This window comes from Panthera onca, chromosome F2 (genome assembly GCF_046562875.1).
Source record: "Panthera onca isolate mPanOnc1 chromosome F2, mPanOnc1 haplotype 2, whole genome shotgun sequence".
Classification (NCBI taxonomy): Eukaryota; Metazoa; Chordata; class Mammalia; order Carnivora; family Felidae; genus Panthera; species Panthera onca.
Window position 1 is genome coordinate 49,512,310 of NC_138356.1, and position 14,979 is coordinate 49,527,288.

Below are 14,979 nucleotides of genomic sequence, written 5' to 3' on the forward strand. Positions count from 1 at the left end.
ACTTACTTTAAATTGCTGTGGTTAATGTCTTCCGACAATAAATTCTTTCAACATTTCTTTGCCTGAAAAGTCTTTATTTTACCTTTATTTGTTGAAGCATAATTTCACTGCATATGGGATCTTGGGTTGACAGATTTTTTTTCTGTAGTACTTTATATAGATGTTACTACAAAGTGTTCTAACTTCTATGGTTTCTGAAAGATAATCTTTTGTAACTTTTATCACTGGCTCTCTACATATAATGTGTCATTTTCTCTGGCTGCTTTTATAGTTTTCTTTGGTTTTTAGCAGTTTGAGTATGTTGTGTCTAAGTGTGTGTGTATTTGGTGTTGTTCTACAAAGGGTTCTTTGAAGTTCATGTGTCTGTGATTTGGTGTCTTTCATTAATTTTGGAAAATTCTGACCATTATCCCTTCAAATATTTCCTCTGTTCTGTTTTCTACCTTTTCTTCTGGGACTCCAATTTCATATGTTAGATCAGTTTAGCTCTTAGATGCTATGTGTTTTGTTTTGTTTTGTTTTGTTTTCATTTTGACTCTTTTTTGTTTGTTTGGATTTTTTTTTAATTTTTGTTTATTTATTTTGAGAGAGAGAGAGAGAGAGAGAGAGAGAGAGAATCCTAAGCAGGCTCCATGCTGTCAGTGCAGAGTCCAATGAAGGGCTCGAACTCACAAACCATGAGGTCATGACCTCCAGTCATGACCTGAAGTATCTGAGAGTCAGATACCTAGACGACTGAGCCACCCAGGTGCCTCTGGATATTTTTTATTGGCTTATTTCAAGTTTACTGGTCTTTTCCTTGGTTCTTTCAAGTCTACTTATGAGCCTATCAAAGAAATTATTCATCTATAATGCCATGTTTTCTATTTCCAGCATTTTCTTTCTTTTCTAAATGTTTTTCTTAATTTATTTTGAGACAGAGAGAGAGAGAGAGCGAGAGCATGGGAGAGGGGCAGAGAGAGAGGGAGAGGGAGAATCCCAAGCAGGTTCTGCACTGTCAGCACGCAGCCTGGCACAGGGCTTGATCCCACGAACCATGAGATCATGACCTGAGCTGAAGTCAAGAATCAGACACTTAACTGACTGAGCCACCCAGCCACTCCTATTTCCAGCATTTTCATATGACTCTTACCCGTTCCATCTTTCTGCTTCAGTACCCCATCTGGTCCTGCCTGTTGTCCACTTTTTTCTATGGATCTTTTACCTTAATAATTATAATCATTTTGAAGTCTTCTGATAATTCCATCATTCTTGTCATCTCTGAATTTAATTATATTATTTTATCTCTTGACAATGGGTTGTTTATTCCTTACAATTTTTTCCTGAATCTCATGGTTTTGAATTGTATTTTTGCCTTAAAGTGGGCATGACTTTTCTGTCAGACTGTTAGTGTTGGGAATTAAATCATCATCAAGTCAGAGGTTCAGATAGGTTTGGACTTTGTTGTTGCCATCATTATTTTTAGCGCATTGCAGTCTTCAAATTGGGGGGAGTGGCGTGGAGGGGCGTCTCTCCTTATACTCTCACCTTTTCCGCCGCAGTAGATCATTGATGCTTATTTCTTGATTTTAGGTTTGTGGCAGGGGCAAGGGTGTTCTGTTCTGTTTTCCTATTCTTTGTTTTTGATGGGACCTCGCCACCTGGGTCTTATGGATGAGGCTTGCTCAGAGTTCTTAGGTCCTTATTCCCATGGAAGTAAATCCACTTGTATCTCTGATAGGTTTGGGACAGGAATTTCCATCCCTCCCCTAGCGATGAAAGGCCATTGATTTGAAAATAGGATGTTGGTTGAAGATGGTTTCCTGTCCCTCTTTCATGGGTGGAGGTTTTTTTCCTTTAAACTTTTCCTTAGCTGCAGGGGATCTCTACCTTTGTCCTGGGATTACAGAGTTTCCTTCTTCTCCCTGTGGCTCATAGCTTGGTTTTTTTTAGGAGAGAGAGTCTGGGGAATTATGCCTGTACCCCAGCAGCCACTAGGTACCTCTTTTGCACCTGAGCATGTATACCCCTAAAGGTTCTTTGTTCTCATGGCCTGCTCTCAATCTTCCTCCTAAGTACCCAGGAGAGGCCTGCAGAAAAGTGCTTGCGAGGGAGCGTGAGCTTTCCTTGAGTCTGGGCCCTTAGCTATTCCAAACTGTCACGTGAGCCCACACTTAGCCTTTCACAATTCGTTAAAATTTTAACTGATTTCCTCTTACCTGCCTGTATGGTGGCCCCTCTTTCTCCTTCTCCTCTCCCCTGCCGAAGGTGGAGCAGTGTGCTTCATTTCTCTTTGGAGGGGCTTGCTGCTGTTTGCAGTTCAGATTATTTGTTTGCCTTATGTCCTCAACTCTCTGAAGGGCTCAGGAAAAGTTATGATTTTGTAGATTATTTAGCCTTTTGTTACTTTTAGGATGGGAGTGACATTATTTACAACTTTGTAAGTTCTAAGCCGAGTTCATTGTAGTTTTTAAACATCTTTTTTCATTTCTGACAATAATGGAAGTGAAAAGTTTTATCCCTGTTTATTTTCAATGAGTAAATGATACCTTTTTCTAGGTATCTTTTTCCTTATTTTGTTTTTAAGGTAAAAGTTGGCCTTTTATTTGCTAGACTCCTAATATTTCAGTGTTTTTATAGCCAACTAATGTCCAGACTGTTGAACAGATTTAAACAATTAGTGAGAGCACTCATCCAGTGTTTTCCCCTCTGTTTGGATTCTTCAGATCACTCTAATTGAGAGTTGTCTCAATGACTTGAAGTTCATAGGTTCTGCCTGTACTGTGTAAGTCAAATTAGCTCAGTCTATTTCTAAAGCTAAAATGTTGAAAAATACGATTTTAAATATTTTAGGGCATATGATTGAAAATATATTGCAAATGGCAGAATGAAATTTTGCAGTTATAACTCAAAGAGAGATCTCTATTAGCATGTATCAGTTGGCTCTTAAATTAACATGTATATCAGAGAGCAGAACTAGTTGCAACATTCTTGTGATTTGCCACGTAAGATGTTATTCTATAATCAGAAAATAAACTTTTTATTCTTTATTTTCATTTTATGAGTTTCTTGGATATAAGATTGTATATCGATTGCAGGAATTACTATTATTTTGTGAGCCCATCAGGAAACCAAATGTTTCTTATTCGTTTTTCCTGCAGAAAACTTCATCAGCAGTTTGAAATGTACAAGGAGCAGGTGAAGAAGATGGGAGAAGAATCACAACAGCAGCAAGAACAGAAGGGTGACGCCCCAACCTGTGGTATCTGCCACAAAACTAAATTTGCTGATGGATGTGGCCATAACTGTTCATATTGCCAAACAAAGTTCTGTGCTCGTTGTGGAGGTCGAGTGTCATTACGTTCAAACAAGGTACAGAATGAAAACCACACGTAATTCTGTTATAGTTAAGCTTATAATATTGTTAAGCTAATTGTAAATACAATGAAACAGACAATTGAAATTAATATTCAGGTTAACCAATGAATAAAAAAAACTTCTAGTGTCTTCATTTTAGATGAAAGAAAATTTTAATCTTTCCTTTCAGTTAAAAAGATACTTGTCTCATTGTTTATGGCCTTTAGCTAATGGTTTTGTTTAGAATCACAGGATCTTAGACTTTCGAAGATGATGAAAATAATTTATAGATCAGTTGGTCTAACTCCTTTATTTTACAGGTGCAGAAAACTCAGATCCAGGGAGACCAAAGGTCATTCTTCATGTCACACAATTGATTAATGTTAGAGCAGTGACACTGCTTTTTCCATTTTTACACATAATTTTATAAACTTTGTAGACCTACTCTTCCTTTGACCCGTTTTCTCTCCTTTTGAAAGAGGCTCTTTTCAGCTTTGAGAGTCTGTCTTTTATAATTTTATAGCTTTTGAAGCTACATTACCCTTTATTTTTGTTTTGACATTAATGAAATAAACATTAGATTATGGAATTTAAAGAGGAAATAATAAGGAGATGTTTTAGACTCATCCTAGATTTTTTTAGTTTATCCATCCACTTTAGGGAATATCTAATGCTACCCAAAGAATGCTTTTTGAAATAAGCAAAAACAGTATTATAAAATGTTTTCCTTGGTAAGTTCTTTACAATTTACATTTGTATCCTTACTAGTATTTTATCACTCAGTTCTTAGGTAGTTTTAAAATAGGGAGCTAATGTTTGTACATACATTACTCACACATAGGTATGGGGATTTGTTCCCCTGTGTAATTTCATGTCTCCATTTTCTCATTGTTTCCTGTTTCTCATTGTTTTGTTTTGCCCAGAATTAATCATTTTCTGTTTTCTCCCCCCTAATGTTTCCTCCTGGTTTACCTGATTATTGTTCTTTACCTTGACTAGTTACATTGGCTACAAACTCCAGTACGGTTCTGAATCAAAGTAGTGACAGCACATATCCCTGTTTTGTTCTTGTTCTTAGGGAGGAAGCATTCAGTCCTTCATTATTAGGTATTATATTAGCTGCCAGCTTTTCATAGATGCCTATCTACTCCTAATTTGCTGAGAGGTGGTGTTTTTTTGGTTTTGTTTTTGGTTTATTTGTTTGTTTTCACATCAGGAATAGATGGTGGAAATTGCCAAATGTTGTTACTCCATCTATTGAGATTAATCATATTTCTTCTTTGCTTGTTAATGTGGGGAACTACATTGGTTGATTTTGAAATGCTAAACCAACTATATTCCTGGGACGAATCCCATTTGCTTATGATGGATTGTCCCTTTTATGTAATGATGGGTTTGATTTGATTATTAAAGTTTTGTTTACAATTTTTGCTTCTATGTTCACGAGTGTTAGTGTCTATAGTTTTCTTTTCTCGTAATATGTTTCTTTGATTTTGCTATCACAGTAATGCTGTCCTGATAAAATGCGTTGGGAAGTATTTCCTCTTCTTGAGTGTTTTCGAAAAGTTTCTGTAGGATTGATACTCTTATCCTTTAATATTTTGTAGATTTTACCAGTGAAGACATCTGGGCATGCTGTTTTATTATTTTTTTTGGGGGGGAGGGTTAAGTACAGTGTCAATTTCTTTGGTAGATATAGGTTTATTCAAGTTATTTACTTATTTTTTTTTTTTGAACGAGCTTTGGTGTTTTTCAAAGAATTTCTCCAGATCCTTATAAACTGTCAAATTTATTGACATAAATCTGTTCACAGTATTCTATTATTATTCTTTAATATTTGTAGAATATGTAGTGATGCTACCTCTTTAATTTCTGCTCCTGGTAATTTATATTTTCTGTCTTTTTTCCTGCTTAGTTTGGCTAGAAACTTATCAATTTTAATGATCGTCTCAAAGAACTAGTTTTTTGTTTCATTAGTTGCCTCTATTGGTGATTTCATCTTTGGTCTTTATTATTTCTGCTGACTTTGGGTTTAATTTTCTCTTTTTCTGGTTTCTTAGGTGGCAGCTGAGGTCTTTGCTTTGAGATGTCTCTTCTTTTCTAATATAGGCATTATGTGCTGTCAGTTTCCCCCAAGTACTACTTTGTTGACATCCCCAAAATTCTGATATGTTGTCTTTTCATTTTCATTCTGTTAAAAATACTTTCAAGTTTTCCCTTTCTTTTTAGAGCCATGAATAATTCAGAAGTATGTTATTTATTTTCCAAATACTAGGGAGTTTCCAGAGATCTGTATGAGTTTCTTTATCCCTGGTAACATTCTTTGCTCTGAAGTATGGTAATTACTTTTAATTTAATTCTGTTGTAGTCCTAGACATACTTTGAGTGCCTTGAATTCTTTGAAATGTATTGATACTATTTTATGGCCAGAATATGGTTTATTTTGGTAAATGTATGTACTTTTATTTTTTGATGGAGTGTTTTTAAATGTCCTTTAAGTCAAGTTGGTTAATAGAGTTGTTAAAGTTTAGTATATCCTTTTTGATCTTTTGCTTATTTATTTGATAAATTATTAAGGAAGGATATTGAAATATACAACTATACTTGGATTAATCTGTTTCCTTTTGTAGTTCCTTTTTTTTATTATGAAATTTATTGTCAAATTGGTTTCCATTCCTTTTGTAGTTCTATGTATTTTTGTTTTTGTTTTATGTATTTTATTAGTTTCTGTTTTCAAATGCATAAACATTTAGGATTATTATGTCCTATTAACTAATTGTCCCCTTTGTAATCATGAAATGACTTTCTTTATCCCTGGTAACATTCTTTGCTCTGAAGTCCACTTTGTCTAATTTTAATAGAGCTTTCTATTAGGTAGTATTCACATGGTTTATGTTTTTCTCTTCCTTTACTTTAGAATAATTTGTGTCTTCATATTTAAAGTATTCTTCTTATAGGCATATAATTGGGCCTTGCTTTCTTAGCCAACATGACCATCTCTGCCTTTTAATTGGGGTGTTTAGATAATTTATATTTAATGTAATTTTTGGTATGGTTTGTTTGAATATATCATTTTGCTTTTTTTCTGCTTGTACCATCTGACTTTTGTTTGTTTTTGTTTTTTGGTTTTCTTTGAATTAGTCAAGCACTTTTTAGGATTCAGGTTATGTCCTTCATTGGCTCGTTAATTTTGTTGACTCTGTTTTATAGCTTTGTTGGTTCTTTGTTTTGTCATTTTATTACTCAGTTCAGGATTTGAAGCATACATCTTTAAATTATCATTGTCAGTCTTAACTGATATTATATCATTTTGTGTATAGTATAGTACAAGAACCTTCCAATAGTGTATTACCATTTCTACTCTTCTGGACTTTATGTTATGGTGTCATATATTTTACTTATTTTATACACCCCACAATACTATTATTCTTTTTTATTTAAAAAGTTTATCTTTTAAGGAGTTTTAAATAATAAAAAGAAATATTGTATATTTTCTGTTGTCATTATCATTTCTGGTACTATTCATTTCTTTTTATAGATCTGTATTTCTATATGCTATCATATGTTATCTGTCTGAAATATTTCCTTCAATATTTCTTGTAGTGTGTGTCTGCTGATGTTGAATACTTTCAACTTTTTATGCTGAGAATTTTGCTTTTTATTTTTATTTATTTATTTTTATTTATTGAGGGGGAGAGAGAGCACGCAAACAGGGTAGGGGCAGAGGAAGAGGGAGGGAGAGAATCTCAAGCAGACTTCATGCTCAGCAAGGAGCCCACCATGGGGCTTGATCTCACCACCATGAGATCATGACCTGAGCTGAAATCAAGAGTTGGGGGCGCTTAACTGACTGAGCCACTCAGGCGCTCTTGCTTTTTTTTTTTTTTAAGATTTTTTTTCTAGGTATAGAATTCTGGGTTGACAGTTATTTTCTTTCAGTATTTTAAAGATGTTCCACTATTTCAAATTAGAAGTGTGATACTATTCTCATTTTTGTTTTTCTGTATGTAATATGTCCTTTTTGTCTGATTGTTTTTAAGATAATTCTTTTTATCACTGCTTATGTGCAACTTAATTATAATGTTTGTGTATTTTTATTCATGTTTCTTGTGTTTGGAGCTTTTTTGAGCTTTTTGGATCTCTGAGTTTATAGTTTTCATAGGGTTTTGGAAAATTTTGGCCATTATTTCTTCAAATTTTTTTTGGACTTTTCTTTCTTTTCTTTCAGTAACTCTCATTACCTATACATTAGGCTGCATGACATTGTTCCACAGCTCACTTAAGTTTTTTTCATCAACCCCATTTTTAGCTTTATCTTTGCTTTTCATTTTATGTGTGTTTTATTGGTGTGCTTTTGAGTTTACACTTTTTTTTTTTTTTTTTTTTTTTTTTGGCAATGTCATAGCTGCTGTTAATACCATTCAATATATTTTTTCATCTTGGACATTGTCTTTATGTCCAGTATTTCAGTTTTGGGCTTTTAAAAATTATCTTCTATTAAAAACAATCTTGTATGATCTATTTAAGTTTTGAACATGTAGAATACATGCCCTGTAATAATTGTTTTGATGTTCTCTTCTGTTAATTTGAACATCTCTGTCAATTTTTGGGTGGTTTTGATTGATCATTCTCATTATGCTATGCATTTTCCTGATTTTTTATATGCCTGTATCTCATGTTGGGTGCCAAGCACTGTAAATTTTACTTGTTGGGTCGGGATATTTTTGCATTTTCATAACTCTTCTTGAGCTTGGTTCACAGATGCAATTAAGTTACATGGAAACAAGTTAATACTGCATCTTGCTTTTATAAATATTAGGTTGATCTGGAAAAGTGCTCGGTTTAGTACTAATTATTTTCTTCTACTGAGTCAAGGCTTTCCTGAGCACTTTAGCTAATTTTGTATATGCTTATTACATATGAATTAAGAGATTTTCCAATCTTGTTGGTGGACACATCCACTGTTCGCTCTAACTCTTCAGGTGATTTTTTCCCCCTTCCCTGGGTATCTTCTCACATTCATGCTTACTCATCATTACTAAGCTGAATACTTGAAGGGATTGTCTCCAGTTATCTGGGGTTCTCTCTCTGTGCATCTTTTTCTTCTCTGGTAAGTTGGCCACTGAAATGCAGCCATGTTGGTCTCTTCAGATTGTCGGTTTATTCTCTTCTGCTGAGGATGTTTGCCAAGCTGAACTTGAGCTCCTCTGTACTGCTCTGCTATCTGGAAAGTCTCTCAACACACTAAAACTGGGGCAATTGTAGAGCTTATTTTGTTTGTTTCCCATATTTTAGCTATCTCTGGACTTCTTTGCCTGATGTCCAGTATATTGAAAACCATTCTTTTATATATTTTTCTTGTGTTGTATTTTGTTTGCCAGGCAGGTGGAGAAATCTAGTTCTTATTACCCCATTTAGGCCACAAGTAGAAGTCTGTAATGACATCTGACTATAGTTTGCTTGAAATTATATATTCTGGTTTCTAACGTATGGTCACTTTATGCTGAACAAAGTTTTAGTCAATAAATTAAGTAAAATTAAGTAAAATAAATTGAGTGAAAATTGGAATGCCCCTTGGAAGTCTGTTTTATTGTAGAACTATGAAACTCTGCATGTTGTAGGGGTGCCTGCGTGGCTCAGTTGGTTTTAACAAGCAGCCAACTTTGGCCCAGGTCATGAGCTTGCAGTTCGTGGGTTCAAGCCCCGTTTTGGGCTCTGTGGTGACAACTCAGAGCCTGGAGCCTGCTTTGGATTCTGTGTCTCCCTCTCTCTCTGCCCTTCCCCTGCTCACACTCTGTCTCTCTGTCTCTCTGTCTCTCTCTCTCTAAAAAGTAAATAAACATTAAAAAAATTTTTTTTAAAATCTCTGCATGTTGTGGATTAGCTTGGTGGATGGTTTATGGGAGAGGGAAGGAACCCAAGGCAGTATTCCCTACTTTTCTCATATTTTTTTCTTATATCTGAGGGATGTGTTAGGAGAATGAAACGTAAGTAAAAATAATCTAGATTTTAGCTCAAGAAGGATAGCTTTGGGTTTCTTTTATTGGTTTTCTGCATTTTCATTCATAATCTACTTGAGGAAGCATTCCTTTGTATGATATGTATAAAGGTTGTCTATATTCTAAATGAAAAAAGTACTGAGTTCAGTTTTTCTCTTTTCACATTGGATCATCCTATGTATGCTCTGTTGCCTTATGTAATAGAAGGAGGCTTTTGCTCTCAATAGGTGCTAAATACACTTTTTGATTTATCATAGCCCCAAAGGATTAAGCTCAGCGAAATTTGCTCAGACTATTTTTATGGAGTAGAATAATGAGAATACAAATATTTCATAGCTTAAAATTTAATTATAAAGCTATTTTAAAATTATTTTAGTAATCTCCTATGAGAACAAGATAAAATAACCTTTTGTTTTAATTTTGAGGCTCTTTCATGTGGAGCCATCCTTAACAATTAATTAACTCTTTTGAGATACATTTATGATTCAGCGAGAATAAACTCAGTGCAGGACATATGGAAATACCAATACAATAAGATTTATGAAATATTGATTTCATTTATTTCCTTTTAAGATGATCCCCCTTAGTAAATTAAAGCTATATATTTAGTTCAGATTGAAAAATAATGACTTTATAAGGAAGAAATTATTTTGTAATCATAGAATGGTGATTCTAATAAGACGGACAATAAAGGTTATATATAATGAGGATTATTTTAAGCTTCAAAGCATAGCAACATTTTTTTTTCTTTCTTTTGCCTTTTGGCGGGAAAAATAGATTACCATGTGCTTAAAAGATAATCTAATTTTGAAAAAGTAAAGAATATACATTTTTCAAGATTGTATTAATTTACAAGTGTAATAGATGTGATTTTTTTCACTAGAAATTATATCAGTTTTGAAGCAGAATGAATTATAACTTTAGAATGGTTATAAAAGAAAGTAATCCTGAAGCAAGTCCCTTAAAATATATTGATATACATGCGTTCAAGATATCACATGCTAAGAGTGAAATAATATAGACATTTCTACTGCATAACCAAGTCATTAAGTATCACTTACATGCAAAAAAATTTTAATGATTAATTTTTAAATTGTTCACTGAGAGATAAATGGTGATTAGAGTATTTTTGCAATCCTTCAGGTAGTTTTTTATTTTTTAGAAATTTCAAGTCATGGGGTGCCTGGCTGGCTCAGTCGGAAGAACATGTGATTCTTGATCTTGGGGTCATGAATTCGAGCCCCACACTGGGTATAGAGATTACTTCAAATAAATCAAATTAAAAAAAATTAAGTCACTGTGATTACCTGCAAGTCTTTGAGTAATGTACTAGTATAATATACAATCAGTTCCCATACACCCAAGGCAAGTGTATGATATATGAGTTTTCTTTTAGACTTCATAGAATTTCTACCTACCAGTATATCAAGAAAAAATTGACATTCTCCCAGAAGAGGATGGCATAAGTTGAGATAATAAAAGAACCAAGTTTTGTTTCTGCCCCAGTGTTGTGTGACTGTGTGACATGTCTTCACTTCATGTCTTAGTGCTTCTGTTTTAAAATCTGTAAAATGAGGGGCGCCTGGGTGGCTCAGTCGGTTAAGCGTCTGACTTCGGCTCAGGTCATGATCTTGCGGTCGGTGAGTTCAAGCCCCGCGTCGGGCTCTGTGCTGACAGCTTAGAGCCTGGAGCCTGTTTCAGATTCTGTGTCTTCCTTTCTCTCTGACCCTCCCCCGTTCGTGCTCTGTCTCTCTCTGTCTCAAAAATAAACATTAAAAAAATTAAAAAAATAAAATAAAATAAATCTGTAAAATGAAATCATCTGTGATTTCTAAGATCTTTTCTGGGTTTGACATTTTATGATTTTAAAATTAATACTAGGTAACTCATGTAATGCTTGAAGTACTTAAAAGTACATTCATTTAGCCAAATATACTTACTACTTAAATAATTTTAAAAAGGGAATTGAGAAGCTTTCATTAGTTGTTATACGTTGCTATATCTAGTACACTTTGGTTTCTCTCCCCATCCCACATTTGTATGACATGGGAGTGTTGAGGGCACCACTTAAATTTTAGTAACTGTGTTCATAAGCACTTGAGAAATAGGTAAAACTTATCAGAATAATACAATTCGTAGGACCACCCTTAAGCAAGCTGCCGTATTCGGTAGATCCTGAACTTCAAGCCTCTGAGCTCATTAACCTAGAATATGTGTGAATATTGTTAAAAAATGGTTGTAGAATTTAAGAAAAAGAATTATTTCCCCTCATTGATGTCAACCTCCCTTAATGGTACAGGATAAAATAGGGGCTGCGAGAAAAAAATCTAACTTGCAGAATCTTGGGATATTTACACTTCCTCATACATATGAGCATCTGTGGAAGGAGGCAAAACAATGTTGCAAATTGAACATAAACGAAAACATTTTCACCAAAGTTTACACGAACTCACTCCCTCTTCATATGGCATCTTTATATAGTTTTCATCTGGCTCAGCCCCCATTTCTGTCACCTGTATAGCATGATTCAGTGTGGGTAATATTACCGAGAAGAGCAAGGAAGCTTACAAATACTATTGTAGTTATCTGTTTGGGATTGTTTCTCTTCAGGAGCCTCTGGATGATTCCATAGGCATTTTATACTCTTGAGGTATGTGGCAGTGGGCTTGAAAGTGAGGTCGTGTACCCCTGCTGTGGAAGGAAGGAAGGCTTTCTGGAGAGTAGATGAATGTGAATTACTTAAAGGGCAAAAATTTCCATATGTATTCTTTCTTTTTTTTTTCTTAAAATTGATCCACTGGAGAACATTTCTGTTTTTTGAAATTTTCTTTCCGACTCCCTTTTACAATTGATTGCCCTTACACTCTTCAAAGAAAAGCATGCTTCTTAACCCAGTCTAATGTGGATAAATGTATTGCCTCAGGATGTGAAAATTTCTGGGGTGCCAAACAAAGTGACAATTCTAGAATGTACTGTCCATGAGGGTAAAGCAGTGAGAGGTTTTGTAAGAAATATAGAAAGGGGCGGCACCATGTTTCATTCAGGCAGCAGACTTCTGGCAAGACTCTGGTACCTCATTTCTCTTTTATAATTTTGATGTGAGATGATTGTCATGGTGACCCGTAGTGGCACATTTATTTGAATTTAAAAATGAAGTCAGACTCTGAGAGAAAGTCAGGTTCGTCTGATAGTTTCTCAACATGGCCTGGTTTTGCCAAATAGGTTATATGGCAGACATTTCCCCTATATTGAATGAGGTAAATCGCAGCCCCAAGATTTGATAAAAATATTATTGAAGTGTACCTACAATACACAGCATATCTGGAAATGTATCCTTTCCAGCTATTTAAACTTCAAATTTAAATGTTATCTTAAAAATGTGTGAGGAGTACATGGTTTCAGAAATTTATTTTAGAAAAAAGAAAAAAATGTATGCAGACTACTGATATATAGCAGGTGCAGTGTATGCTTGGTTAATGGCATATGTGCGTTTGAAAGCTTTGCTCTTTATTTGCTGTCTACTTGCTCCTGACCACTTGGTGGGAAGAATCCTGCTCAGTACCTAGTATCCTCATCAATAGATGAAGTTAGCTCCTTATCCATAGATAAGATGAGCACTAGGTTAAGATTTTACTTAGCTTGTTTGGGGAAAAATAATAATAGCATTTGCCATGAATTCTAATCATAATAGTAGACTTTATGTTAGTTTACTAGATAAGGGAATTTAGGATGTCACCGAAACTGCCACATAGTTAAATAGATACTAGGTAGGGGAGTGCAAAGGACATGTAGTGCAGACAATATGTGAGAGGAGGGTTAGACATAGTTATGAATTCCTCTACCCTTTTTAAATGAAATACTCAATAAATCTCACCCAATTCTTTTTCAAACATTCCCCCCAAAATGTTTGACTTCAAACATAGGCACAGAAATAAACGAACTCGTGTCTGAAACAAAAGTGTTGTTTTTTTAAGTTAAAAATAATTCTGATCCATAAAAAGAAAGGCCATAAGGGGACACAAAGAAACTTTTGGAGGTGACAGATATGTCTGTTACCTGGATTGTGGTGATGGTTTCATGGATGTATGCATATGTTTAAAGTCATCAAATTGTATACACTAATATATGTAGTTTTCTAGGTATCTAAATAAATAAATTGATGGCCCATTTGAAAAAAAAAAAAGGACATAAGATTCTTCTTTTGAAGTCTTGTCTTTTTAACTTCCTTTCAATAAATATATTAGAATACCACTAAGTCTCACTTAGGTCAAAACAGAGTATGTATTTTTCTATCACCGAAACAACCCCAGATCTATTCCTTCTATAAATTTCAGCTTTTTTGAATGATGCCACTATCTGTTGTTCTGTCACCTAGACCAGAAAACCAGGTATACTCTCAGGTTTGTGTCCATTGCTGTTCTTCCCCCCACAAATATTTGGATTTGATTATTTCCTCTCTTATCTACAAGAGCCAATAACTGCTGTCCTTTTTAGGCTTTCGCCTTCTTCACCTGGACTAATGTTAGTCTCCTAAATGGTCTCTCTCCTCCAGTCCAGATTCCTCACACACATCCCTCCCACGTCCCTACTGTGATATTTGTAAAATGCTGATCTGATTGTTTTACCTCCTGCTTAATAACTAGTTAATGATGACTCATTGTTTGAATGGAGTTTCTAATGGCATAAAGCGCCCTCTCCCTATGATTCGTACCCTGCCTAACTCGAGACACATGCTTCACTCCATCCTGTATGCCCCAGCCAGACCACACTACTTACATTTCTCTTAAATTATTACTGTTGTTTATCTCTTACGGTTTTGCTTACCCTGCCACTTTAATCTGAAACACAGCTCTGTTTTCCCCTGGACCCTGCTCCTACCCATAAATAACCCCTCCCCACCTGATGAACACATCTTCCTTTTTTTTCTTTTTCTGGATTTAAGCATCATCTCCCCATGATGCTTTCTTTGGGCAACTCATGCGAGTTAATCACTCACTCTTTTGTGCCTCAGTGGATTCCAACGACTGCTAATCTACTACTTTTAACATTTTATGGTTAATTGACTGTATTTCTCTACGTCCTCCTGTTTACTGTAGGTTTCCATGCACTTGGCATGTAATAGGTCAGTATAAATACTTGTTGAGTGAATGAATGGAAGAAAGAAATCTGGTGTACTCATCATGGGCATGTTATTTTGAGAGAGGTATTGTCTTTTTCTCTTTTTAATTATTTATTTATTTTTTAGAATTTACATCCAAGTTAGTTAGCATATAGTGCAATAATGATTTCAGGAGTAGAATCCGGTGATTCATCCCCTACATATAACACCCAGTGTTCATCCCAGAGAGTGTCCTCCTTAATGCCTCTTACCCACTTAGCCCATCCACCCACCCACAGCCCCTCTATCAACCCTCAGTTTATTCTAGATATTTAAGAGTCTCTTATGTTTTGTCCCCCTCCCTGTTTTTATATTATTTTTGCTTCCCTTCCCTTATGTTCATCTGTCTTGTATCTTAAATTCCACATATGGGTGAAGTTATATATTTGTCTTTCTCTGACTAATTTTGCTCAGCATAATACCCTCTAGTTCCACCCACGTTGTTACAAATGGCAAGATTCCATTCTTTTTGATTGCCGAGTAATT

At 34.9% G+C, this 14,979-nt stretch overlaps 1 protein-coding gene across 36 annotated transcripts in view; it reads left to right on the plus strand.

Moving 5' to 3' along the window:
• Positions 1-14,979, plus strand: part of RIMS2 (regulating synaptic membrane exocytosis 2) — a 602,465-nt gene that overhangs the window by 113,834 nt on the left and 473,652 nt on the right. For all 36 annotated transcript variants that reach the window (XM_060611071.3, XM_060611073.3, XM_060611075.3 and 33 more), the window contains one exon: positions 3,141-3,351. In XM_060611071.3, the coding sequence (XP_060467054.2) occupies positions 3,141-3,351 (211 nt within the window). The remainder of the gene's footprint in view (positions 1-3,140; positions 3,352-14,979) is intronic.